Raw genomic sequence first — 26,835 nt, 5'->3', positions numbered from 1 at the left:
TGTGCTTATGGCAAAATGTAATATTCATCAATGTAAATGTAATAATAATAAAAAAACACTCTTCCGTATTTTCTATACGGAATTCGAGCAGTACATTAAGACCATTCTGCATTCTTCGAATAAGAAAGCTGCTAAAACAATCAAGATGTGTGTTTCTTTTAAATTTATGTATAATCTGTAATTTGTTGTACCACCTAGCATATGTTATCATTGTCTGTGTGTATACTTATTGTGTGTATACTGTTTAAAACAAAATAAATAAAATAAACACAATTTTAAAAAAATTAAATCACCGGATGCATAAATGTGAAGCTTCCGTTTGGCGTCTCAACAAAGTAGTGAGAGGGATAGTGGGAAGCCCAGTGGGATAAGCTGGAACGAGATGGTTTTGGCCTAAATTCGGCTAATTTCCTCACTGGTGAAACCTTTGATCTCAATGCAGTTTTCTGTTCCCAAAACTAGAATCTGTTAAGAACAGAGTGGACTAAGTTTTGCAGTCGTTACTCTTTGCCAAAAATTGCGTTGATTAGGAGTGCAAAGGCGAATTTAGTTATTGCGCACATGCATTTCAGAGTATGTGTTCCCTAACGAAACTATGCAAATTCACAATTTGATCAAACGGAAACGAAAATAGATTTACACCAGTTAACACTTGGAACACACCGACACTGCTTTTTTGTACACCATAATTACTTTAATTTCCAATGAAACGCTGCGTTTGCCTTGCAGCATTGCGTTGCAGTGCGAAACTGTAAACGGCTTAACAGAAATGGTAGCAGAAGGTGAATGTTGAACTTTTGTTGCATACATTTCCAGATGAAGCTGCATACTATTTTGCACAATAACGCTATCGGTGTGTTCGAAAAGTAACGCTTAAACGGCAAGATGTTTTCGTAACAGGACGGACGTTGACATTGTCCTCACGTGAATAGCATGACACACTTTTAATGTCAATGCTAAGGCTAGCCGACTAAACTTAACTCTATGAAGATACGATGAAGTTGGGCAGCGAATAGTGTGGGCGAATTGGAGCTCCGAAGTCATATTAAATTACGTGTTTATATTTAATAAACTATATTTTAGATAGAACAATGTCGTGTGTAATTTCGGGCTATTCTTTGGGTACTGAAATCAGTAGGTTTTGATAAAAACGTAATTTGATGTGACGTCTGTGCTCTAGTTCGCCCACACGAATGGCCTCTCAACTCTGTCGTAAATCGTGTCGTTGCGTTTAATCGTCTAAGTCAAAACCACGATTTTCCAATGATGAGGGATAAGAATTTGCCAAGAAAATTATTTTGTAATATTATAATTATACTGTATAGACATGCTGGTTAGATATGAATAAGGACACCATCACTGTCAGTCATGTTTTTGTGACATTGTTGCTGGATGCATGAATGAATGGTTTAGGTATGTACTTAATTTCACATTATTCGTTTTTTATGGAGATATGTATTTATCTTTGCTATCATTTGCATGATGCTCTCTTTTTATAGATGTTTCACCAAAGGAATATGCAGGCATTTCTCCTTCCCTGTGGATTCTAAGTTATGTTGGCCTGATCTTGGCAGTGGTTACTGTCTGAAGATGTGGCATTCCATTCTCACTTGAACTAGGCCCCATGGCCTTGTTTTGGCTCCAAGCTGTGACTGGGAGCTTCTACTTTTGCAGGTTTCTGCATGGGGGGTGCAGTGAACCGGGACCAGGTTCTAGAGCAGCTTGGCACCTGCTAAGGTGAAGACCAAGTGTTGGAGGTGGTGGGCAAGAACAAGGCTAAGCTGACTGTGAACCATGTTGGCTGTGCCATGGGCATGCTCTGGCAGTTCCAGTGAGAGAAGCAACAGATGCTGAGAACGTTTTGAGTTCTTTAAAAGCCACCCTGAGTTCCTGACTCTCCGGGTGCTGGCTGGGAACTAAATTGAGCTCGTGGATGATTTGACATTGGTGGACATGCTCTAAAATGTTCTCAGGTACAGATGTTGGCTAGGTGGGTATGCCTATATCAGTCCTGAAATGTTTTTTAAAAAACGTTTTCACATCAACCTTGTATCTTTGAAGGCTCAATGTGGAACCATATGATTATCTTGTTCATCATTTGGTCTCAGAGGCTTGGCTTAGATTATACAGGTAAAATATATATATATATTTGCCATTAAATACAGCAGAATCATTGAGGGGTGTGAGCTGGTGTACAGATGTAAATTCACTGTTTTGCAGATTTCTGATGTCTTCACTGTCTAAGTTTGCTGTCTGCCTAAGTGATCAACATCTGCAGAACAGTCCTCTGATGGGTCAGATCACTGACATTTTGAATAAAAAATTCTCCACAATTGATGATGTGAGGTACACAAAAAAGATCACTTCCAGTAATCTATAAGTCCTTGATATTACATAAAAATAATTATGGACATGTCTCTGCAGGATCCTCTACCAGTCACTCCATTTCTACAACTGTGACTTACCCTGGCTGCAAAACATAGTCTAGTGGAACTAGTGAACTCAAGCATAGACCCTTTCTCCTTCACCAAGCTGTTTGTTTCTCTTGGCCCTATGGCAGGGCAGAACACCAACTCATTGATAAGTAATTCTCTTTCAGGCTGGAGAGTACAACACTGCTTTAGGCAGAGGAGTTTAATGCCAGCGGGCCCTGGCTGTGGCAGAGACACTGGAGGAGATTCAGCGTAGAAACCTGCAGCTGATCCAAAGTCAGTTAATTCTCTGTTACAGCCTTGTCTGAAAGTTGCATTTAGACAATACAACTGAAGCAAGTTATCTCTTTACAGGATTGTGTCAGTAGTCCACAAGAACCTACATGTTTTCAAGCCCATTGAGATATCCAGGATCACACAAACCCTGATCCTGCTGCATTACCAGAGTCCAGAGCTCTTCACTAAATTAAGGAACATCCTAGTTCAGTGAGTGGTTATTCTAAAGATCTATCTCTGCCCACTATGATCCTGTATGACAGGTCACTCTTATTGCATACTATACAAAGTAGGCCTATACAACTTTTTCTCACTGCTACTTGCAGGACAGTGTCTACCCATATGAGGTGACCATGCTACCTGGACTCGACGAAGGCGTAATTTCATGGGTGGAGGCAGTGCTGCTCCAGTGTAATCTGAATGAACCTTTGCAATGGCTGTCGCTAAGTGGGTGAGCAATGACCCGTCCTACCGACACAACACTCCCAGCAAGTATGTGCGTCTGCTGCAGACACTGAACCGCTGCGTGCATGAGCGCCTGCGCAAGGCTGAGTGCCTGGACCTGATGTTGGAGGAGCTCAAGTACATGTCAGGGGAATGGTTTGAGGAGATTCTGCTGGAGGAGACCATGGTTACGCTCCGGAGGCTGGAGAAGCAGATATCTGGGCCAATGTGCCCGAGATGGCCCTTTTTCTGACCATGACTAGTCACCTCTGTACTCCATTAATGGACCGCGTAGCTAGCATGGCCATGGAGCACATCAACAAGGTACTTTGAGACATTACATTTTATTTCACATCAGGGAACACTGTTCTTTTGCCTGTATATATGTAGAGACGGATAGAATGAGTCCATACCAGAACAATGTTTTTCTTTTCAGTACTCAGCAACTTCATGCCACCGTGCTGCCCTTTGCTGTACTGAATTATAATCCAGCAAGGGTGGATGAGCTGTTTGACATCTGCATTCAGCACTTCATACCTCACATCAGTAAGTGATTGTGGTTTATGTTACATTTTTGTATTTGGAACTCATCAAAAGGGCCAGACAAATTGATTGATCTTCTTCCTCCAGGTCTCTTTGACCTCAATCTGCTGGTACTTGATCCCATCTGCTGCCTGTGGCTGATTTCTTCCCGGAGGACCTGATTCGAGAAATCGTCAACGTGGATTTCCTTGCCAAGCTGGATTCCCAGTTAGAAAATTTGTTATATAATTATATTAGAAATATCCCAATGAAGACAAAGCCAGCATCCTGTATCCCCTACTATCTGAAAACATCATTTTCAGATAAAGCTAAAGGGATAAGAGAACCTCTCTGTTATGTGGTAGCCCTGTCTGACGTGCAGGCGGATCCGCCTGTGTCTCACGGAGCTGAATCGGTCTGTGTGGTTGGAGTGTCCAGAGCGGATTGGTGTTAAACTCAAAAGGTAATCAAATGTGTCACCTGTTCTAGTTGTGAGCTGTATTTCTTCTGATCTCCCTAGACTTTGAATGTGTTCTGGACAGACACCACCAGGCAGTGGCCTACATTGAGCAGAGCCAGCTGCAGATATCTGACGGTGGGAAGGTCCGCTGGGGTTCTGACTCTGTAGGAAAGGAGAGGAGTGAGGTCCCTCCAGGGGCACAACGGTACAAAACTTGATTGGTTGATTTCAGAACTTTTGGTTGAAAAATTGTTGCTGATGTTCTGTTATCATGGGTAAACGCATTGAAAGGGTTTTCATAGGTACTGAACAAGGACTTTTTTTCTCCCTTTTTCACTTACTCAGTGTTACTGTGGACGTCTTGGATTCCAAATCATTCTACAAACCGTCTCGTCACATGAAAGGGGAAATCATGATGAGAAAGACATCTGGAGATTCTGGGACACCATGTTGTCCAGGTATGTGTGTGAAATGTCTGTCCTCAAAAGTGGAATTAATGTATATAACATTCTACATCACTGATTAATGGTAATGTCATTTAAACAGATCCCTCATTTTGAATGGAACTCTATGGAGCTCTCCACACTGGATGCATGGAAGGAATACCTTAGGAAGAAGATAGTTACTGAGCTTTCCTGAAGCACCTAGATGTTGGATCAATGACACGTGTTATATTGCTTTTGCTACTGATGTGAGAGACAAAGTCTGCCTTTGGAAATGTATATTTGCAGGCAGATCATTAACAATTGCTGTTATTGCCTACTCCGAATCCTAGAGTGGACATGCAGTTATCTCACCTCCTGCCAAGAGATTGTATCATATGAAGTGTAACGTTTGTCAAACAATAGTAAATGTGTGTAATAAGAAATAGCATTGTTTTTGTGGTATTGATACATCCAAATAATCTGTCCCACATAAATAAAATACAAAAAAGTTGTAGGGTGCAAACTGTTTCTTTACAAAGACAGGCAGGTTTAAAAGATTTCACTGAGTTAGTTCATATAAATTCATTAGGCCCTTATCTATGGTTTTCACATGACTTGGAATGCACAAAACTGCACATTATAGTGTGGACTTTTATTGTCCCCAGCACAAAGTGCACCTGTGTAATGATCATGCTGTTTAATCAGCTTTTTCATATGCCACACCTGTCAGGTGGATGGATTATCTTTGCAAAGGAGAAATGCTCACTAACAGGAATGTAAACTAATTTGTGCACAGCATTTGAGAAATAAGCTTTTTGTGCAAATGGAACATTTCTGGAACCTTTTATTTCAGCTCATGAAACATGGGACCAACACTTTACATGTTGTGTTTTTGTTCAGTATATTATGGTGCGTTCAAATCATGAAGGATCCCGATGAAAGTCAATCTAAATACATTGTTTTTGCAGTCCTCCATGTTACATCTAGACGGTACAGTACTTATTGTGTTCTTGTTCACAATTTGGGCATTTTGGCTACATTGAGACGCATAGACACACAGGAGGCCCCTGCGGCGTAACGCATCGCTTTGAGCATCCCGGTCCATTCTTTCTTATCCTCTTCATACCTGCCACAGGAGAAAAGAGAAGTTTGACGTTATGCCTTTGGCACAGAACAATAGTGGCAATGGCACCATTTCACCGTTAGACATTATCAAGGAGCTTTTAATATAGACCATCTCTAAAGATGGCGGCAGGGTACGTGGGATTGGATTCAATTTGGGTACTAGTTTACTTACTGCCAGATGTCAATGATTTCCGTTGGGGCAACTTTGTCGTCCTCCGTCGCCACAATGGTAAAGCCTCCAACTGCATACAGCAATCCTCCACTGCTGACCAGGTTTACTGAGCTCCTCTCCTGGGGGAAATCTGTGAAGGGCGCCCACCTGAAATGGGGATCATCGTTAATTGAATGGCTTTGTTACATTGTTGCTAATCATACCGACTTCAACGTCAATGCACATACTTGTTGGTTCCGAAGTCATATGCTTCAGATGCAGAAGTGAGACCATCTTCATTGACCCCTCCAGTCACCACAATCTTCCCATTGTGAACGACTGCCCCAAACATGGATCTTGCCATTTTCATTGCAGCCACCTCCTTCCACTCTGATTTCTTGTGGTTGTACGCAAACATTTTATCGATGGCTTTGCTTTGATAAAAACAAGGATGGAACATCACAATGAGGATTATAAAATGACACAAATGTAATTTTTACATCATGCCTCTACTATTGCATGCCTTTACTGTATTAGTATCAAACAATTAGACATGACAAGGTGTGTTTTGTACAAAGAGCAAGCTTACTTGTCATCCGTCTTCCCTCCGATACAGTACACCAACCCATTCTGGGAAACAACACTATGACCATGGATTTTCAGAGGTAGCTTTTTGCTCTCAGCCCATTTCATCTTCCTAGGGAACAGATAGAAAGGTTCAAGTGTGTTTCAGGCTCCTCAGTCATGTCGTGACAGGAAATAAGCATAGGAATATGAACTCGTCCTACTTACTCAACATCATAGCACATTACAGAGTCGAGAGATTCGTTGGACTGTAGATCTTTACCAGCTACAGCAAAGATGAGATTGTCAAATTCTCCCATACTGAACAGACATCTGGGAGAGGGCATAGGGGGCAGAGCTATCCAATCAGCAGCAAGGATGTCCAGCTGTAAAAAAACAACAACCAGATATTAGAAAGTTACAGTAATCAAGCTATTTCTGATGACAGAAAAGTTTGGTGGTTAAAGATCATCCCCTTGCTAAGTCATGGTGTTACAAACTGTGTTGATTTAAAGTTTGATCAGATGTGGCGAATGAAAACACAAAGCTTATTACCTGATAGAAGTAGCATTGTAACGGAGCATCTTTATCCTCTTCATCGACAAACAATCCTCCCAGGATGAAGAGATCGTTTTTCTTTGATGTCAGGCTGACATGGTTGCGTGGAATCTGCTCAGTCATTGCAGCAAGGAAGCATTCATTCTCAACGCCATCATAGGCCACTGCAGCAGTGTCGTTGATCATCAAGACGAGATCTTTGGCATACATACCAATTCTCTTGATATCATTCAGGTAACCAGGTAACCTGTTATCCTCTCCTTCTTTACTGTTGACTGCATCCTTCCCTGACTCTCCTGTCTTATTCTCAGGGAGTTTCCCAGCAAAGGCATCTTTGATCACTTTGGTTTTTTTGAGGAGCTCAGGGTCAGCCTTGACGATGTCATCCTTTTCCACTTTCTCATTGAAGTACTTCTCTGGGAGTAAACGGAAACGGATGCAGTCAAAGGCCTCTTCTAGAGTCTTGACGCGGTTCTCCTTGTCTTTTCGAATCCATTTCATCAGGGATTCAAACACCACCTCCTCCTTTTCTACATTGAGAGAGTCCGCTCCGATGACGGCAAAAAGCTCATGAGAGGCCAGCTCTAAGAAGTCTTCCTCCTTGGCCAGGGTTTCAAAACGATCTGCAATGTAGTCTCGACTTGCCAATGCCAGTCTGGGGCAGTTGAGCACCAGTGCCATTCTGAATATGGCCATACAGTTACCCGGGGACAGCTTCTTCTGTAGGAAATTCGCACACACTGTGAACACTGAGGGGATCTGGAAACGGTTTGCCACAGCAAAGATATCCTGCACATTGTCATCTGTGATGTCAATCTCTGCTGAATACATGTAATTCACAATCATCTCCATGATTGTGGGGTCCAAATTCTCCAGAACAACCTCCTTATCCATTTCTTTAGCATCGCCTGAGAAGTAAAACTCTCGGAAATAAGGACTACAGGCTGCCAAAATAAGTCTATGGCAGGGCAAGCTTCTGTCTCCCACTTTTAGAATGCAGTCAATAAACTTGTTCTCGTTCAGTAGCTCTTTCAGGCCATCCTGGAGCAGGGTGCTCTGAAACAGGCGCAAATCTTCCCTTACAGCTTTCGGATCCATGCTGAAAGAAACGCGACTTGACAAAGAACGTGGAGGATGCAGCTCTCAGCACACTGTCCCGACTGGACTGAGCAGTATAGAGCCCCAGGTCTGAAGACCCTACAATATAACTACGGCCCTCTAAATATATCCACTCACTACATTGAGGAAGAATTCAGGTTGGCCGCATCACACAGCTGTCACAGAGTGAAAGAAACAACTGTGGACCCTTGTCAGTGGTAGTTGGCAAACAATCATTGTTATATGACTACTTCACACACATTGCATTTGTAAATGACTGGTGCAGTTCTGTGCAGTGGGGAGCAAACATCCCCAAACTCAATTACAAGTGCAACTTGTATGAATCATTAGGATTTTCCTCTTTATCACTTACAAAATGATTTATGATTGTCCAGTTATTGTCACGATTAAAGTAAAATAGTATATAATAGTTCAAATAAAGATAGTGAACTACAGAGTACCCTGAAGCTGTTATTATACCTTTATTTATATCAATTACTATGATTCTTTTTAGTCCTGAAAATCTTTGGGGATTTATTTGTGTGCGACTCATTGAGCATGTTTTATTATTAAATGTGAGTATATTTCCGGAAGGACTGACCTTCCTCATAGGCAGGGTCAATGAGCAGCTGCAGATACAACAGTCTGTCCTCATGAACCATTTGTAAAATACTTGAGCTCCTCTGGCACGTTTGTTAATAGCCTTTAGATCATTGTCCAAAAAACAAATGACTCAGTTTTCCCCACCTGCCACTGGATTATGTCTTCAACTCATTTCAAAAACCCAGTTAAGACATTCTGAAAACTAAGAAAGGTCAGAAAATTGCATACTTTACTTAAATAGTTGAATTATTACATCTAAACAACAACACAATTCATCTATTTTCTTTTACAATTTCTATTTAATTGAACAAATAAAAACGTACACAAACACTACACTTATGTAGAATTTTTTACATTTATGGCACACTATTTTTCTTACATGTTGCCCATACATGCATCAGGTCTACGTCTTTATTATATACATCAGACCTATGAGTAAATATACAAATATTTTGTACTTTTTATAAACAACCGTCTGGCTAAAACCAACACTTTTACTGAACCGTTGATTAATGTGCACTGTCCCTGTAAAAAATACAACTCTAACTCAAACTTAAACTGTAGTGTGTCAATTATGTAATTTAAAAGAAAGGATGGATTTGAGGAACTATGTTCACCTAACTCGCCTATCAACGTTCATGGTTCAGCCCATAACTTCCCACAGTCCTTGAAGTGTGAACCCCTCCTTCAACTTCCCAACTGCAATTCCCAGCTCCTCGGAAAACACAGGTTCCCGGTCTTGTTGCTTATTACCATCAGAAAAGTAAGCCTTAGAAGCAAACAATAGAAATCAGTCATGACAATGGCCTTAATAGGAGGTTATGTGTTCAAACCGTTTGACAAAGTACACCTCAGTCTGTATAAACACGATAGGCACTAGGCAACATAAAGCCATGTTTGCGGTATGTTGTGTAACATGACTTAGCAACCTGCTATTTTCAGAGTGTGAAAACAAATAACGGATTCCCAGAGGAGGGATGACAGTCTAAGCACACACAGTGAAAGCATCAGTCTGCTCATTCGGCTCAATTTCCACATCATCAAGGGGGGGGGGGGGGGAGGCTGGTCCACCGTCAGCTCCTCCAGTGGCTGAGGCTGGAATTATTGTTGGGAGAGAGAGAAAAGTTGAAGGGGAATCGCGCCACACAAATTCATAATTCAATGTCTTGTTAAAACATGGCAAAGCCATAACGCATTGAACAGTTTTTGTGATGAGAAAAAGTGTGGCACAGTATAATATAGAATGACCTTTTTCCTCCATCTCATAGTCCACTCCAAAGATGGAGTGAGTTGATCTCCTTAACTGCATCTTGAAGCTTTTACCATTGGGTCGATCTTAAATCAAAGCACATATCCTCCAGTCTCCAAACAAAACAAAAAAAGATGTACTCAGGAGTATGCCACAACAGTAAATGGCATGCAAAAGCCAAGTTATTTTCTCTGTATTTTCTGTCATCTTTTAAAGCTGATACTACATAGATATACTATATATGCTTTTAAACTACTAGTTCTACATGTAATTCTATGGTACACAGTAAGTCAAATGCTACCGGTTACATTTGAAATGATCCCAATTACCCGCTGAGAGCTTTGCATCACTAAAGCTAGGCCAAACTTTGAGTCTCTTATTCTGATGGAAAGCTACAGAGAAGAGAGGTGACAATAAGGAAAATAGTTGATCACTTTCAATACCTCAAAAGGTAATTTGTTCGGCTGGACACGCCAGCTGGTTTTTCGATTACTTCATTTGTTTACGACACGTACAATTTGAAGGTAGGGAATGCTGACGTTGAGGCTCTCGTTCATATTGGCATGCCAAACAATCTGAACATTAGTGATGAAAAAGGTCCCCAGATTACCCTACAAGATACAATTCAGGACAGTTAGTTTCCTTGTAAAGGCATGAAACCCTTTTTTACTTCAAAATACTTCCTGGAGGATTAACTAGCTAGAGTAATTGATTTGTACCCGGTCACTGGATAAATTCCACACCCCGTTGATTTTGTCATACACTCCTTCTCGGGGCAAAAGCCTCTGTTGTTTATTTTGAATGAGAGCTCCTCCCAGCTTCAGGTCACGGTAAGCCCTAGAACAGAGGGATATGGACAATTAGTTGACGAGACATTCAATTAAACTCGGCAGTAGCTTGACTGAATCATATATCATGACATAATCTGGAAAAGTGTCACAACTTTCACAAGTTTAATTTCTCGTTTTCTAGGTATAAATATCTGTGAACAGAAATGACCGATGTAAATAGTCTTGGACTCCCTGGATCCACATGGGTGAACATGGACTCAAATCTTGTATTGTTAGTCTTTGTCAAGATATACAGTGCTTCAGTCTGGCCTCTCAATTTCTGAAAATTAAAATTCTTCATAATGGTGGCGACGTCTGTTTACCTATATAGTCAATTGATAGACAGACCAATATACTTACAGAGTTAGCTGTCCTTGTTGTGATGTCAATGATGGAGGAGTATCCAACTGCAATGAAACACAAAGAACATCAATGTCCCTCCGTGTTGTTAGATTGTTTTTAAGTTGGGGAAACAATACTTGCTATTACTAATGATTTTCTTTGTGTTCCACTGTGGTGCCATGATAATCCAAAAGAGGGCAGTATTCATTGAGATGAGAATAATAAGGTTATCCCTTTGCAGAGTGGATTCCTCTCTAGCCATGTCAAGGAAAGAGAAATAGATGTATGTAGGTAGCTAGGTCTAGGTGTACACACACAAATTGACTCTTGGCAGAGCCAAAGAATGTCAGATTTGTTACCAAGAGCCTCCCTGCAGGTAAGGGATCCTGAGTGGCGCAGCGGTCTAAGGCACTGCATCACAGTGTTAGAGGTGTCACTACAGATCTGGGTTCGATCCTGTATCACAACTGGGCCGTGATTGGGAGCCGCATAGGACGGTGCACAATTGGCCCAGCGTCGTCCGGGTTTGGCCGGAGTAGGCCATCATTGTAAATAAGAATTTGTTCTTAACTGACTTGCCTAGTTAAATTAAAATAATAAAAAGGAGTAAGTTCTGTATATTAGTGCAGAGGTGGGCCCATAACCACACGTTCGCTGGTTCAAGTCCCACCTAGTCCGGCTGTTTACTTTTGCGGCCTCAATTGCTACATTGATGTCAACCCAGATTTAAAAAATACTACAGTACTTACTATATAATACTGTATAATACTATACTACACACTATAGTATCCCTCAATCATGTGTAGTACTTATTATATAATGTTGAAGTATACTATAGTAAATACTATGGTAATGTCTGCAAAAACACTCGTTTTTACAACAGTATTCATTTAGCATATGCCCTGCCCATTCCCCCCACCCATATCCCAATTTGTGCCACCCTTCAGTGAGAAACCTACATTACTGTTTCATTGCGATTCAATGGTGAAGGTACATAAAGATGTAGCAATTCAGATATAATGTCATTATTTTTAGCACTACCCAAAATATTCTTAAACTACGCCGTTTGGTGAGACACAGACCTGTTGGCGAGCGGGTAGGTAGGTAACAACACATCCGCCACGCCGAACCTCAACACAGGGGCCCCTTAGGGGTGCGTGCTCAGTCCACTCCTGTACTCCCTGTTCACTCATGACTGCACAGCCAGGCACGACTCAAACACCATCATAAAGTTTGCAGATGACACAACAGTAGTAGGCCTGGTCACCGACAACGATGAGACAGCCTATAGGAAGGAGGTCAGAGACCTGGTCAAGTGCTGCCAGGACAACAACCTCTCCCTCAACGTGATCAGGACAAAGGAGATGATTGTGGATTACAGGAAAAGGAGGACCAAGCACACCCCCATTCTCATCGAGGGGGCTGTAGTGGAACAGGTTGAGAGCTTCAAGTTCCTTGGGGTCCACATCACCAACAAAGTAAAATGGTCCAAGCACACCAAGACAGTCGTGAAGAGGGAACGACAAAACCTATTCTCCCTCAGGAGACTGAATAGATTTGGCATGGGTCCTCAGATCCTCAAAAGGTTCTACAGCTGCACCATTGAGAGCATCCTGACAGGTTGCATCACTGCCTGGTATGGCAACTGCTCGGCCTCCGACCGCAAGGCACTACAGAGGGTAATGCGTAAGGCCCAGTACATCACTGGGGCCAAGCTTCCTGCCATGCAGGACCTCTATACCAGGCGGTGTCAGAGGAAGGCCATAAAAATTGTCAAAAACTCCAACCACCCTGGTCATAGACTGTTCTCTCTGCTATCGCACCGCAAGTGGTACCGGAGCGCCAAGTCTAGGTCCAAGAGGCTTCTTAACAGCTTCTACCCCCAAGCCATTAGACTCCTGAACATCTAGTCAAATGGAAACCCAGACTATTTGCATTGCCCCCCCCCCCCCCCCTTTAACACTGCTGCTACTCTATGTTATTATCTATGCATAGTCACTTTAATATCTCTACCTACATGTACATATTACCTCAATTACCTCGACTAACCGGTGCCCCGCACATTGACTCTGTACCGGTACTGTCACGTCTGCTCCCGCTTTAATTACTTGTTCCTTTTATTTCTTATTCATATTTTTTAAACAGCATTGTTGGTTCAGGACTTGTAAGTAAGTATTTCACTGTAAGGTCTGCACCTGTTGTGTTGGGCTCATGTGACTAATACATTTTGATTTGAGCGCAAGTTTACGGAGACCCAGTTTATCCTTTTGATATTGAGTGTTTGCCTGATAAAGTCGTGCTAGGATATATGAATTATCCTGTGAGAGCGTCTGTTCCAAATCCGCTATGATGTTTCAGGTGCCAAGGTTATGGTCATGTAGCAGCAGTGTGTAAGATGCAGAGGTGTGCAGGAGGGCAGGAGACAAAGAAGTGTGTAGTTTTGGAGGAAAAAGTAGTGTTTCAAATGTGAGGGAGCCTATGTTGCTGGGGATCAGAAATGTCCTGTGTGACTGAGACAAGATGAGGTTGCCAGGGTCGAGCAGCGCAGAAAGTGTCTTAAGCTGAGGCAGTGAGGAAGTAGAGGATAATGGGCCAGAGGTGAGGGATCATGAGAGGAGACTAGTAAGTAGTAGGCTAGGACTGATTAGCCAGGGCTGAGTGACCGGAACAGTTTCCAAATCAAATCAAATTGTATTTGTCACATACACATGGTTAGCAGATGTTAATGCGAGTGTAGCGAAATGCTTGTGCTTCTAGTTCCGACAATGCAGTAATAACCAACGAGTAATCGAACCTAACAATTTCACAACAACTACATTATACACACAAGTGTAAAGGGTTGAAGAATATGTACATAAACATATATGAATGAGTGAAGATACAGAACAGCATAGGCAAGATGCAGTAGATGGTATCGAGTACAGTATATACATATGAGATGAGTAATGTAGGGTATGTAAACATATTAAGTGGTATTGTTTAAAGTGGCTAGTGATACATTTTTTACATCAATTTTTACATTATTAAAGTGGCTGGAGTTGAGTCAGTATGTTGGCAGCAGCCACTCAATGTTAGTGGTGGTTGTTTAATTGTCTGATGGCCTTGAGATAGAAGCTGTTTTTCAGTCTCTCGGTCCCAGCTTTGATGCACCTGTACTGACCTCGCCTTCTGGATGATAGTGGTGTGAATAGGCAGTGGCTCGGGTGGTTGTTGTCCTTGATGATCTTTATGGCCTTCCTGTGACATCGGGTGGTGTAGGTGTCCTGGAGGGCAGGTAGTTTGCCCCCGGTGATGCGTTGTGCAGACCTCACGACCCTCTGGAGAGCCTTACGGTTGTGGGCGGAGAAGTTGCCGTACCAGGCGGTGATACAGCCCGACAGGATGCTCTTGATTGTGTATCTGTAGAAGTTTGTGAGTGCTTTTGGTGACAAGCCGAATTTCTTCAGCCTCCTGAGTTTGAAGAGGCGCTGCTGCGCCTTCTTTACCACGCTGTCTGTGTGGGTGGACCAATTCAGTTTGTCTGTGATGTGTACGCCGAGGAACTTAAAACGTTCTACTCTCTCTACCACTGTCCCGTCGATGTGGATAGGGGGGTGCTCCCTCTGCTGTTTCCTGAAGTCCACGATCATCTCCTTTGTTTTGTTGACGTTGAGTGTGAGGTTATTTTCCTGACACCACACTCCAAGGGCCCTCACCACCTCCCTGTAGGCCGTCTCGTCGTTGTTGGTAATCAAGCCTACCACTGTAGTGTTGTCTGCAAACTTGATGATTGAGTTGGAGGCGTGCATGGCCACGCAGTTGTGGGTGAACAGGGAGTACAGGAGAGGGCTCAGAACGCGCCCTTGTGGGGCCCCAGTGTTGAGAATCAGCGAAGTGGAGATGTTGTTACCTACCCTCACCACCTGGGGGCGGCCCGTCAGGAAGTCCAGTACCCAGTTGCACAGGGCGGGGTCGAGACCCAGGGTCTTTTTGGAGGGTACTATGGTGTTAAATGCTGAGCTGTAGTCGATGAACAGCATTCTCACATATGTCCAGATGGGTTAGGGCAGTGTGCAGTGTGGTTGCGATTGCGTCGTCTGTGGACCTATTGGGGCGGTAAGCAAATTGGAGTGGGTCTAGGGTGTCAGGTAGGGTGGAGGTGATATGGTCCTTGACTAGTCTCTCAAAGCACTACATGATGACGGAAGTGAATGCTACGGGGCGGTAGTCGTTTAGCTCAGTTACCTTAGCTTTCTTTGGAACAGGAACAATGGTGGCCCTCTTGAAGCATGTGGGAACAGCAGACTGGGATAAGGATTGATTGAATATGTCCATAAACACACCAGCCAGCTGGTCTGCGCATGCTCTGAGGGGATGCCGTCTGGGCCTGCAACCTTGCGAGGGTTAACACGTTTAAATGTTTTTCTCACATCGGCTGCAGTGAAGGATAGTCCGCAGGTTTTGGTAGCGGGCCGTGTCAGTGGCACTGTATTGTCCTCAAAGCGAGCAAAGAAGTTGTTTAGTCTGTCTGGGAGCAAGACACCTCTTGTGTCTGAGCCGTTGAATTGTGACTCTACTTTGTCTCTATACTGATGCTTAGCTTGTTTGATTGCCTTGCAGAGGGAATAGCTACACTGTTTGTATTCGGTCATGTTTCCGGTCACCTTGCCCTAATTAAAAGCAGTGGTTCGCGCTTTCAGTTATGTGCGAATGCTTCCATCAATCCACGGTTTCTGGTTTGGGAATGTTTTAATAGTTGCTGTCATCGCCGATGCACTTGCAAATAAACTCGCTCACCGAATCAGCATATTCGTGCGGAACATATCCCAGTCCACTTGATCGAAGCAGTCTTGAAGCGTGGAATCAGATTGGTCGGACCAGCGTTGAACAGACCTGAGCCAGGAGCTTCCTGTTTTAGTTTTTTTCTATTGGCAGGAAGCAACAAAATGGAGCCGTGATCAGCTTTTCCGAAAGGAGGGCGGTTGAGGGCCTTATATTGACTGACGCGGACCCGAACAGTTTGTTTTTTAGCAAGGTTGGTTGCTTGGTGTTCATCGCTATGGTAATGACCTGTACAGCAAAGATGGAAAGGAAGTCACAGAAGCTAAAAGTAGTAGTTGCAGCAGCATAAACGTTATTGGGAGAGAAAGATTTTACTGCAGAAGAGTTGCAGGTGTTGAAGGAAAGAGTGCCATACTCCCAGGCCGGTGGCCAGGTGTAGGAACGGTTAGGGCAAAGTAGTGGGATAAGGGGGGTGTTTTGGTATTATGATTGCAGGGTTATGGGTGGTGTAATGTAACATTTTCCTATTCCCTTTTCACTTTAGTTTCGTCACAATGTGGCAGAGCTGCCAACTCTCATGCAATGGCGGTGAGACACACGCATTTGACCTTATATCTCACGCATTGAAAAGTACTGCTTTTATTTTTCTAACTATTCAACTGTGCTCCAAGTCGTTTTGAAATCGGAGCATCTGCGCCTGCAATTTAACATCATGAGCAGAACATCTATCATTGTCCTGTCTTACCACACAGCACTGTGAACCGTGGCACATTTGAAGGATATGATTGGTCTAGTTATGTAAAGGATCAAGGGGATTGGATGCATGTTTTAAAGAAACGCCCATCAAGATTAGAGTGGAGCTGAATGGAGAGAGACGTTCTCCGCCAAGTTTCTAAAACTGTAAAAAGAGCAGCACTGTAGACCTGTTTTATCTACAATGTTGTCAACAAAATTAGGTTGCTGTCCCTATTGCAGAATGCAGCCTTTTTACAGCATGTATTAAAGTCGATATAATCCACACTTGCCCCTCCTTTGGTGATTGGCATTTAGCCTGTGACAACAAAAAGACAGAAGACAGACAGACCTGCACTAGAGTAAGTTTTAGCAGGGAAGTTTGGTAGGGTGACGTGATTTGTAACTATGAAAAATAATTTTGTCAAACAGATTATGAACCCAAAAGTGTCATTTGATTCTAGAGGAGGGACAATAAGTAGAAAATGATTTGGGTTGAGTGTAGGGGCAGATTTATGTCATGTAGTCTTCAGGAGATTTTATAAGTTATTTATTTAGTCTGATCAGTGGAACAATTCTCATTCTTAACAATTTGGCTAAAATATATGGTAATTACTGTGCTTGTCAGCAAGAACAAAAATATTATTCCCCACACTTACTATATTATTCTACTTTTTCCCAATTTGAAATCAGATAGTGACCCTGTTGGTTATCTATGAACATTTGAACATCTTGGCCATGTTCTGTTATAATCTCCACCCGGCACAGAGAGAAGAGGACTGGCCACCCCTCATAGCCTGGTTCCTCTCTAGGTTTCTTCCTAGGCTCTGGCCTTTCTAGGGAGTTTTTCCTAGCCACCGTGTTTCTACACCTGCATTGCTTGCTGTTTGGGGTTTCAGGCTGGGTTTCTGTACAGCACTTTGTGACATTAGCTGATGGAAGAAGGGCTTTATAAATACATTTGATTGATAGGCTATGTATCTTTGCAGCCATTCACAGACAGTTTTGAATAAGTCATACAAATAATCTTTGGATATTAAATGCTCCAGGAATCAAATATAATTGTTGGCATTTTAGTATTTAGTAGAGGGACACACGACTCATAAACACATCATATTTTGTCTGTGTAGAGTACGATGATGGCAAGCGTATTCAACTAGTAGACATAAACCCTCTGAATATTGATATTCTTTAGATTTTTTTTGAAATGTGGGTGATTTTGAGAAATTAATTGTTAGAACGAGAACATTTTCAAACACCCAGAACTTGGGAAACATAGATCAGGGGTGGCCTACCCTTCTGGAGAACTAGCAGGATTTTCTTCCTGCTCTATTTTAAAGAGATAGTTCACCCAAATTACAAAATAGAAAATGTTTGTGTCCTTACCTTGAAAGCAATTTATGGACAAGCAGACTGCAATCTATGATTTGGTTTCCGACTGCCATCAACCAATAATATTACAATTTGATGTAGTGGTGACACTCCCCGGCATGTGTCGCATACAACTTTCCACCTGAAAACAGAGATCAATCCCTGCTCCCAACCTTCCCACTGTTTCTAGCATTTGCCTGTCTCCCTATCCCATTTCATTTCTGTGTGAATAAAATGTCATACTTCCTAAAAAAAATGTTTAAAAAATATTAGCATACTTTACATTTCATTCCCCCCAAAATCTCAAAGTGATAAAGCTGTCGAATTTTGAGTGTTCATTTAATATTCAAAGCATCCTGAATGCACCTCCTTCTTTACACTGGTCATAGGCCTAAGCCATGTTAAAATATGAAGAATTGCAGGAAATTAGCTTTAAAACAGTAAAATCTTCCTGGGGGGGGGGGGACCCCCAGTTCCCTGTCTAGGATTTGTGCCAGGGGGCAATGAAATTCACATAGCAAATCTCACGCCAAGCTTTTTTCAAAAGTTGGCAGCCCTGATGTGGAATGCACATTCCGAACTGAGAATGGCATCAACACGCCAAAAGCATAGACGGAAATTCACAGGAAGAATAGGCAATATTGCCAAGCAATTGCTGGCAAAGGAGTGGGCTGAGACACTAGAGAAATGAGCACATGGACATATGATTTAGATTTCATATGCAGCATATATTAATTTAACTCAATTCACCCATTTATTTACTCATCTCCTATAGCTTGTTGTTGCCTGTTGACTGCCACATCTGTACTGGAATTTATTAGCTAACAAAGACAGTGAATGTTCCTGAGTGGCCGAAGTACAGTTTTGTCTTAAAGATGCGCTATGCAGAAATCTCTCCGCCATTTCCTGGTTGTTAAAATTTGAATAGTTCGGCTAATTTCAGTTTATGTGACGAAACAAGCAAGTACAGCCTTGACTCATTACACTACTCGCCATGTGTCAAGGCAGAGTGAATTTACGAACACACCGAAGATGGAGCTGCCGATTAAGATTCCCCAGATTATAAAAATGTGCTTATTTTCAATGTAAAATGGTTGCAGCAACCATTGCTGACAACATTGCCTCTCAAAATGTCCAGTGTATCAAGGCTTTTACATTTTTTAAAGTATTGACTGCATAAGGTTAGCGACTCGGAGTCAGAAGTTCATTTAAAAAACTAGCTAGACTACTGTACTAAATCTGCGCACAATTCCGTGGATGAAATCCTCGTCGTGAAGTTGAGGTACTTGGCTACTACTGTATACCCCTTGTATGAGTGTACTGTCTTAACACATGACGAGTAGTGTATAATGTGTCAAGGCAAGTTAATATAAGTTTAGGTAAGGAATTTTGTGGCAATCGCTAACTACATTAACGTTGTTACTGTAGTATATGGAGCTATACACATTTAATCATAGTCCGTAACTCCCTTGTGTTTAACAGCTAATCAGAATCACTCGAGGTTGAAGGTCAAGGGGATATGCAAATTAGCTGTCTTGCCGTTTGAAGTGTGCCTGCGTACAGAGTGTTAATCGTTACCATGCTTCCTTTATAAAGCTGAAAGTAATAGTACAATATAGAAAAGGAAACTGCGTTTATTCTGGGTAGATAGCAAACACGTGTTCCCCTTATAATGCTTTTCTAGGCCATTGTGTGTCATCAGCACTGCAAATGCAGTATCATCAGGTGGACTTCATTGTAGTATGTTAATTTGGCAACTCCACCTGTTCATCTGACAGTGAAGTAATAAAGTAACACACACCACATTCAACGTTTTATTAATAAAAACAAATACAAAAATCATCAATCATCAAGCCAGTCAACAACAAAAAATGTGGTCATTGATTTCAAATGAGCTTTTTTCATCAACAGTGATGTGCAATTTCCAATCATCACATTTTCCAAAACGTTTTGGAAGAATAATGCTTAGTAAATTGCATACTGTCACTTATAGTCCTGCCACCTGGCCTATATCACCAAAATGGAATATCATTAAACAAACAATAAAAATAATGACCACACCTACTTAATTTAGTTTGCTTAATTCATTTTTTAAATTCAAAACATATACTACAAAAATGAGGAATTCTATAGTTCTCTATTCCGATATTAAAATACAATATTCAGTGTAGAACAGCATAATGTGCTTGGCTCAGTGGTTTGAGAATTTACATTGTGTGATGTTTACTCATGTAAAACTGAAATGGCAAAATCCGGGTTTGAACCTATCCTCTCTGTTCAGAACAGCCTAAGTCCGAAGGTAATGTTGAGTAACATTGAGGCATTGAATGGATTTGTTAATTCTGCAAAATAACGAGAGTAAGGTAGGACCACTTTTCTAATGTAGTAAAATAACATAGCACCCTTATATTTTCTTCAAATTCAGACTTCCTCAAATAAAGTCATCATAAAGACTTGTTCATTAAGGAAGGTGTTGTTCAGATAGTAAAAAATCTGAAAATTAAGGCAACTTCATGAAATCTTGAAGTGGTCTGTCCCCCATTCTTTGCACGAGAGCGAGAGAGAGATGCAATGTTGAGTTTTTTTCCCCAGAGAGAGATGCAAAGTGGAGTTTTTCACCAATGATAAATGCCTTTTTAAAAATATATTTAGATAACAGTAGTAGACTATTACATGTTAAATATTAAAATTGTCTCCTCCACTTTGGTTGGTTTCCATGGAATATTGTACAGATGAGTTGATTGATCATCTGCCTGTTTTAACCAGCTGTGGAAAATAGAGGGAAGAGCATGTCAAAAAGAATGCCAGAAAATACAGCTTAAGATCACCACAAGCTGTGGGACATACCTGTCCTAGATAGAACACAGATCTTCTTGCATTCATCCTCGGTCTCAAAGCGGTTGGCATTTCCTTCACAGCCACCATACCAGAACTGTGCACATGAATTGGCCTGTTTGTCATAATACCACCGGATTTTATACTCCCGACAGGTGCCTTGGTCCAAACTCAGCTTACAGCGGGAATCAAGCTGGACAGACTCTGACAGAACGACATAGAAGGAGAATAATGACATTCAATGCATTCGAAAAGTTAAGACAGAAATGACCCAGTTTCTTTATATAATTCATACAGTATTTAGAGATGATGTGACTTTTGATCTAGTTGTGAACATGTTGTAGTAGGAGGTCCTAACCTTGGGGGAAAATATTATTAGGAATTGATACCGGCCGAAATTGGCCTGAGCTGGTGGATGAAGCTGAACCCAATGTTCCGGAGGATGATGATGCTGATCCTGATGATGACGATGAAACAGTTGTGTTGGAGTGAGATCTTTCCCTTGCAGGGAGGATGGATACTGTCTTGTTAACTACAGCCACAATACCTCCTCGCACATGGGTCCTTATGTCTAAATCTTCACCCTCCTCATCATCCTCCACCTGGATGAATACACACACACACATAGATTAGTTAGACAATAACTCAACGTCTTTACTGCTAAAATGGAATTAATTGACGAACAGAGCAAGGACTATGACTATTACAAAGCAATCATTCAACTGCTCCTCTATAAAAACCCAATGAGAGTTACTCTTTATGATATAAATCTGTCCTGTAAAGGATTACATGGACCTGCAATGGGAGTGGTCCAGCGTTGAGGGGCAGGGCAAAGGTATCTCCACGGCCTCTGATGTAACTCTGGGAACTGGTGCGTCTGCTAGGATTTAGGATAGGATCCTCATGATAGGTGTTTCCATAGCTGCTGTCCACATAGCCGTTATTCCCAAGGCCGTTATTCCCATAGGCTTCCGGTACATATCTGTGGTTCCCATAGCCATTGTTCACATTGGTTCCAAAGCCATTAGCGATGCGATTCATCACAAGGGCTCCATTCTCATCCTCACAGAACTGGCTAACAAGTTTTGACTCCAGAGCTGAAAGACAGAAGAAGAGAAATGACAACCTCCGTTAAAGTGTATGATATCTCTAAGTCAGTTGTGATTACATAATACAAAGCCGATGTATAGTAATGTGTGATACTATGCACATTTTCCATATATTTTTTCCTGTCATTTAGCAGACACTCATCCAGAGCAACTTACAATTAGTGCATTCATCTTAAGACAGCTAGGTGAGACGTATGAGCGTGTTAGTCACCTGGTAGAGTGTTGAAGTCGTCGATGAGGTACATATGTTCATTGTCAGGGTCCGAGGCGATCAGATTGAGCTCACGGAGGAACTCGGCCTGGGTTGTATCTGAGGTGTTAACAATCCCCAGGGCATACATCTCAATGTTGGCAGCATGGGCCTCCCTCACAGCAATGTCTAGCTTCACAGGCTCTCGTTTGTCTGTCTTTCCATCTGTGATGACAATGGCCACCTTCCTGACTCCAGTACGGGCACTGTAGAAGGCTTCTTGGGTAGCCTTCCGGATGGCAGTGCCAGTGTAGGTGCCCTCACCCATGTAGGGCATTTTCCTGATGGCCTCCTTAACATCCTGCTTGGTCATGTAGCGTGCCAGGTTGAACTCCAGTTTGACATCCAGACTGTACAGGACCAGTCCAATTCTGGTGGTGTTACGTCCAACAGTGGTACGGTCTACCAACGCTGTGACAAAGTCCTTGATAATTTCAAAGTTTTCCGGACCAACACTCTCTGAGCTGTCAATGACGAATACAAGTTCCATTGGCATCTCCTTGCACTTCACTCCACATCCTGAAAGCATGAGAGAGATGCTGAATAGCTACTGACATGATTTCATCTCTGCTTCATGTTTTATCTTGGATTTGTTACTATCACGGTTAAACAGTCTTACCACAGATTTCCTTGATCAATTTAATGATGTCTTCTCTCTGGAAGTGACAGGAGTGTGAGTTACATTCATTTATTATATATTTCTTCTATATCACAGCATCAATGATGTAGTATGCAAAGTTTGGGAACTTACTGTAAGGCCGGCTTCACCTTTTATTCCTGGTCTCCCCTGAGACACAAGAAAACATTTCAATTCATGGATTGATCATATACCATGACCTTGAAATGTTGTAAAATATGACATGACTCACAGACTCTCCATGAACCCCATGATCTCCCAGATCTCCCTTTCCGCCCTTATTTCCTCTCTCCCCCTGCAAGCCACGGTCGCCCTGGAGTGAAGAGGCAGGAGGACTGCTGTTAGAGACAAGGTCTCTGCATCCATCAGTAAACGAGTTCCATGAGGTTAAGCACAAATCTTACCTTAGCTCCTGGGAATCCTTCCCCTGAGGGTCCCCTTGGCCCTGTCACACCCTGAGACCCCTGCCCACCCTAAAAACAAAAGATGAACCATAAATCAAAACAAGACCCATAGGGTGGTCATTTAAAAAGGTCAGATACCTGGAAAAGTGCTAGAACACACTGAAGGGCATAGGTCAGGAATGTACTTCGTTAATTAACATACCTTGGGGCCCTGCAGACCTTCTCCTGGTGGCCCTGTTGGACCAAGGGGTCCTGGCCTTCCAATGTTACCCTGGAAACCAATGATGCTAGTGTTATAGGAGGGGACAGACATACTACAGACTTGAATCAGTGAAGTTGACTAAGTTGGGCATTGCCATTACAGCTGGACTACTGATATGTGATAAGGTACACTACATGACCAAAAGTATGTGGACACTCTTCAAACATCTCATTCCAAAATCATGGGCATTAATATTGAGTGTGTTCCCTGTTTGCCTGCACTCTTCTGTGAAGGCTTTCCACTAGATGTTGGAACATTGCTGCAGGGACTTGCTTCCATTCAGCCACAAGAGCATTAGTTAGGCACTGATGTTGGGCAATTAGGCCTAGCTCGCAGTCGGGGGTTCCAATTCATCCCAAAGGTGTTTGATGGGGGAGAGCTCAGGGCTCTGTGCAGGCCAGCCAAGTTCTTCCACACTGATCTCGGTATGGACCTCGCTTTGTGCACAGGGACATTGTCATGCTGAAACAGGAAAGGGCCTTCCCAAAACTGTTGCCAACAAGATTGGAAGCACAGAATCGTCTAGAACGTCATTGTATACTGTAGCATTAAGATTTCCTTTCACTGGAACTAAGGGGCCTAGCCCCAATCATGAAAAACAGCCCCATACCATTATTCCTCCTTCACCAAACTTTACAGTTGGCACCATGCATTTGGGTAGGTTGCGTTTTCCTAGCATCCGCCAAACCCAGATTCGTCCGTCCGACTGCCAGATGGTGAAAATGTTTTAATTACTCCAGAGAACGCTTCCACTGCTCCAATGGCGGCGAGCTTTACACAACTCAAGTCGACGCTTGGCATTGCGCATGGTGATCTTAGGCTTGTGTGTGGCTGCTCGACCACGGAAACTGATTTCATGAAGCTCCTGACAAACAGTTCTTGTGCTGATGCTGCTTCCAGAGGCAGTTTGGAACTCGGTAGTGAGTGTTGCAACCGAGCACAGACAATTTTTACGGATTGCCTGCTTCAGCACTCGCCGGTCCCGTTCTGTGAGCTTGTGCGGCCTACCACTTCGCGGCTGAGACGCTGTTGCTCCTAGACGTTTCCACTTCACAATAACAGCACTTACAGTTGACCAGGGCAGCTCTAGCAGGGCAGAAATTTGACCAACTGACTTGTTGGAAAGGTGGCATCCTATGACGGTGCCACGTTGAAAGTCACTGAGCTCTTCAGTAAGGCCATTGTACTGCCAATGTTTGTATATAGAGATCTCATGGATTTCTGCTCAATTTTATACACCTGACAGCAACGGGTGTGGCTGAAATAACCGAATCCACAAATTTGAAAGGGTGTTCACATACTTTTGTATATATAGTGTATGTCACTCATTACACTCACTATGACCTCTGTCTACATAAGGAATCTCTATTTGTGTCAGAGGTTAATATTAGTTTCATACCGGTGGTCCTTGCACACCCTCTCCCATTGGGCCTGGCAAACCTGGCAATCCTCTGAAGCCAATGTCTCCCTGGGACAGACATATTTACAAACACAAACAATACACATGTCATATTCCCATGCACTAGGTTGTAGGAGATTTACATGCATAGAGGATTTAGGGCCAGATAAATAACAAGTACCTTAGGTCCTGGGATGCCAACGCCCTCAGGGCCCTGCTCTCCCTGTAGACCCGGAAGACCTGGAGGACCCTAAACGAGGAACAGGGGACAACCCAAACTTCATGAGAGACTGAGTTTGACCAAACGGCACCAATCTGCAATTAGGACATGAAGATTCATGAGTTTGTAGGTTGGTTTGTTGGTACGACTCACCACTGGTCCAGGGAAACCTTCACCTTTGGGCCCAAATTGACCTGGTGGACCAGAATTACCGCGGTCGCCCTGGTAAGACATCATTCAAACAATGAGCATATCATACAGGTCTAGGACCTTCATTTGAGACTTTTCTAACAGCAGGAAAATAATCCTGCAGCAACAGGAAATGTGAATTATTGTGTGGATTATAATTAATTTACATTTTTTGTAGGGATTGATAAATTTTTGTGTTAGGGCAAATCAAGTATGACATTTTAAAGTAGAAACTACAAACTTTAGAAGCCTTTTTAAACCTTGATTACACTACAAGTTTGCATTTGGGCGGCAGGTCGCTTAGCGGTTATAGCCTTGGGCCAGGAACTGAAAGGTCGCCAATTTGAATCCCTGAGCCGACAAGGTGAAAAATCTGTTGATGTGCCCTTAAGCAAGGCACTTAACCCTAATAGCTTCAGGGTCGCCGTCGATAATGGCAGACCCTGACCCCACTCTCAGAGGGTGTCTCATGGAGAGTTGGGATATGCAAAAAACACATTTCTAATTCACACATGCGTATTAATACACACTTGTACATGTGTGAAAAAGGACAAATATAAGCACACATCGTTATTATTTCCTGCACGAACAGGGTGATCAAAGATCCTACACCTGTATGTCTCATGGTTACTTTCACCACAGTTTTTTGTGATTTATTTATTGGTAACTGCAACACTTACCTTTGGCCCAGGCAGCCCATAGCCTGTCTCTCCAATAGGCCCAGACGAACCAGGAGGGCCTAGATCACCCTGAGACAGAGGGCGAGATAGGGAAATGCTGTTTATCAGCCAGGATCTGATGATGCATGGCAATGACCTGTGTGTAGCAGTGTTTCTTATGTACATTACTTGACAAGAACAGCATAGAGAAACAGGGTGTTAATAGATGTGTATTTCTTACCTTAGGACCTGCAATGGCCCGTCCCGGTAGTCCTGACATGCCCAGTCGGCCTGGTGTGCCAGGCTCTCCCTGAAAGAAGAATGGGCAATAATTTCCCTTGAACTCTAGATACACTACATGACCAAACGCATGTGGACACCTGCTCATTGAACATCTAATTTCAAAATCATGGGCATTAATATGGAGTTGGTCCCCCCATTTGCGGCTATAACAGCCTCCACTCTTCTGGGAAGTCTTTCCACTAGACGTCGGAACATTGCTGCGGGGACTTGCTTCCATTCAGCCACAAGAGCATCAGTGAGGTCGGGGACTGATGTTAGGCCTGTTTGATGGAGTTGAGGTCAGGGCTCTGTGCAGGCCAGTCAAGTTCTTCCACACTGATCTCAACATACCAGCATGCTCAGAATCGTCTAGAATGTCATTGTATGCTGTAGCGTTAAGATTTCCCTTCACTGGAACTAAGGGGCCTAGCCCCAGACCATTATTCCTCCTCCACCAAACTTTACAGTTGGCACTATGCATTCTCCTGGCATCCACTAAACCCAGATTCGTCCGCTGGACTGACAGATGGTGAAGCGTAATTCATCACTCCAGAGAACACGTTTCCACTGCTCCAGAGTCCAATGGTGGCAAGCTTTACACCACTCCAGTCGACGCCTTGCATCGCACATGATGATCTTAGGCTTT

General features: G+C 42.7%; 2 protein-coding genes and 3 pseudogenes across 2 annotated transcripts in view; 2 read left to right on the top strand and 3 right to left on the bottom strand.

The window, feature by feature from the left end:
- Positions 1 to 373: 373 nt before the first annotated feature.
- LOC139398324 (FAST kinase domain-containing protein 1, mitochondrial-like) lies at positions 374 to 3,277 on the top strand (annotated as a pseudogene).
- Positions 3,278 to 4,172: 895 nt separating this feature from the next.
- On the top strand, positions 4,173 to 5,032 carry LOC139385682 (FAST kinase domain-containing protein 1, mitochondrial-like; annotated as a pseudogene).
- A 358-nt stretch (positions 5,033 to 5,390) lies between these two features.
- LOC139398291 (kelch-like protein 41a) lies at positions 5,391 to 8,167 on the bottom strand. The gene is made up of 6 exons (XM_071144351.1): positions 6,955 to 8,167; positions 6,628 to 6,785; positions 6,425 to 6,532; positions 6,084 to 6,269; positions 5,857 to 6,003; positions 5,391 to 5,685 (listed from the first exon to the last, which is right to left on the bottom strand). The coding sequence occupies exons 1-6, from the start codon at positions 8,053 to 8,055 to the stop codon at positions 5,574 to 5,576; spliced, it is 1,812 nt and encodes a 603-aa protein (XP_071000452.1). The 5' UTR covers positions 8,056 to 8,167; the 3' UTR covers positions 5,391 to 5,573.
- Positions 8,168 to 9,301: 1,134 nt separating this feature from the next.
- Positions 9,302 to 11,623, bottom strand: LOC139385675 (BBSome complex member BBS5-like; annotated as a pseudogene).
- Positions 11,624 to 19,930: 8,307 nt separating this feature from the next.
- The window catches only part of LOC139406021 (collagen alpha-1(XXVIII) chain-like), a 40,064-nt gene continuing 33,159 nt past the window's right edge, over positions 19,931 to 26,835 (bottom strand). Inside the window, exons 21-35 of the mRNA XM_071148484.1 lie at positions 26,149 to 26,217; positions 25,929 to 25,997; positions 25,213 to 25,281; positions 25,021 to 25,089; positions 24,840 to 24,908; positions 23,381 to 23,449; positions 23,179 to 23,247; positions 23,007 to 23,087; positions 22,889 to 22,924; positions 22,757 to 22,793; positions 22,099 to 22,656; positions 21,574 to 21,875; positions 21,137 to 21,380; positions 20,791 to 20,982; positions 19,931 to 20,709 (exon numbers count right to left, since the gene is read on the bottom strand). Coding sequence (XP_071004585.1) covers positions 20,702 to 20,709; positions 20,791 to 20,982; positions 21,137 to 21,380; positions 21,574 to 21,875; positions 22,099 to 22,656; positions 22,757 to 22,793; positions 22,889 to 22,924; positions 23,007 to 23,087; positions 23,179 to 23,247; positions 23,381 to 23,449; positions 24,840 to 24,908; positions 25,021 to 25,089; positions 25,213 to 25,281; positions 25,929 to 25,997; positions 26,149 to 26,217 — 1,941 coding nt within the window. The 3' untranslated portion in view covers positions 19,931 to 20,701. The remainder of the gene's footprint in view (positions 20,710 to 20,790; positions 20,983 to 21,136; positions 21,381 to 21,573; positions 21,876 to 22,098; positions 22,657 to 22,756; positions 22,794 to 22,888; positions 22,925 to 23,006; positions 23,088 to 23,178; positions 23,248 to 23,380; positions 23,450 to 24,839; positions 24,909 to 25,020; positions 25,090 to 25,212; positions 25,282 to 25,928; positions 25,998 to 26,148; positions 26,218 to 26,835) is intronic.

Source organism: Oncorhynchus clarkii, chromosome 3 (assembly GCF_045791955.1).
Source record: "Oncorhynchus clarkii lewisi isolate Uvic-CL-2024 chromosome 3, UVic_Ocla_1.0, whole genome shotgun sequence".
Lineage (NCBI taxonomy): Eukaryota > Metazoa > Chordata > Actinopteri > Salmoniformes > Salmonidae > Oncorhynchus > Oncorhynchus clarkii.
This window is presented reverse-complemented; position numbering and strand designations above follow the sequence as displayed.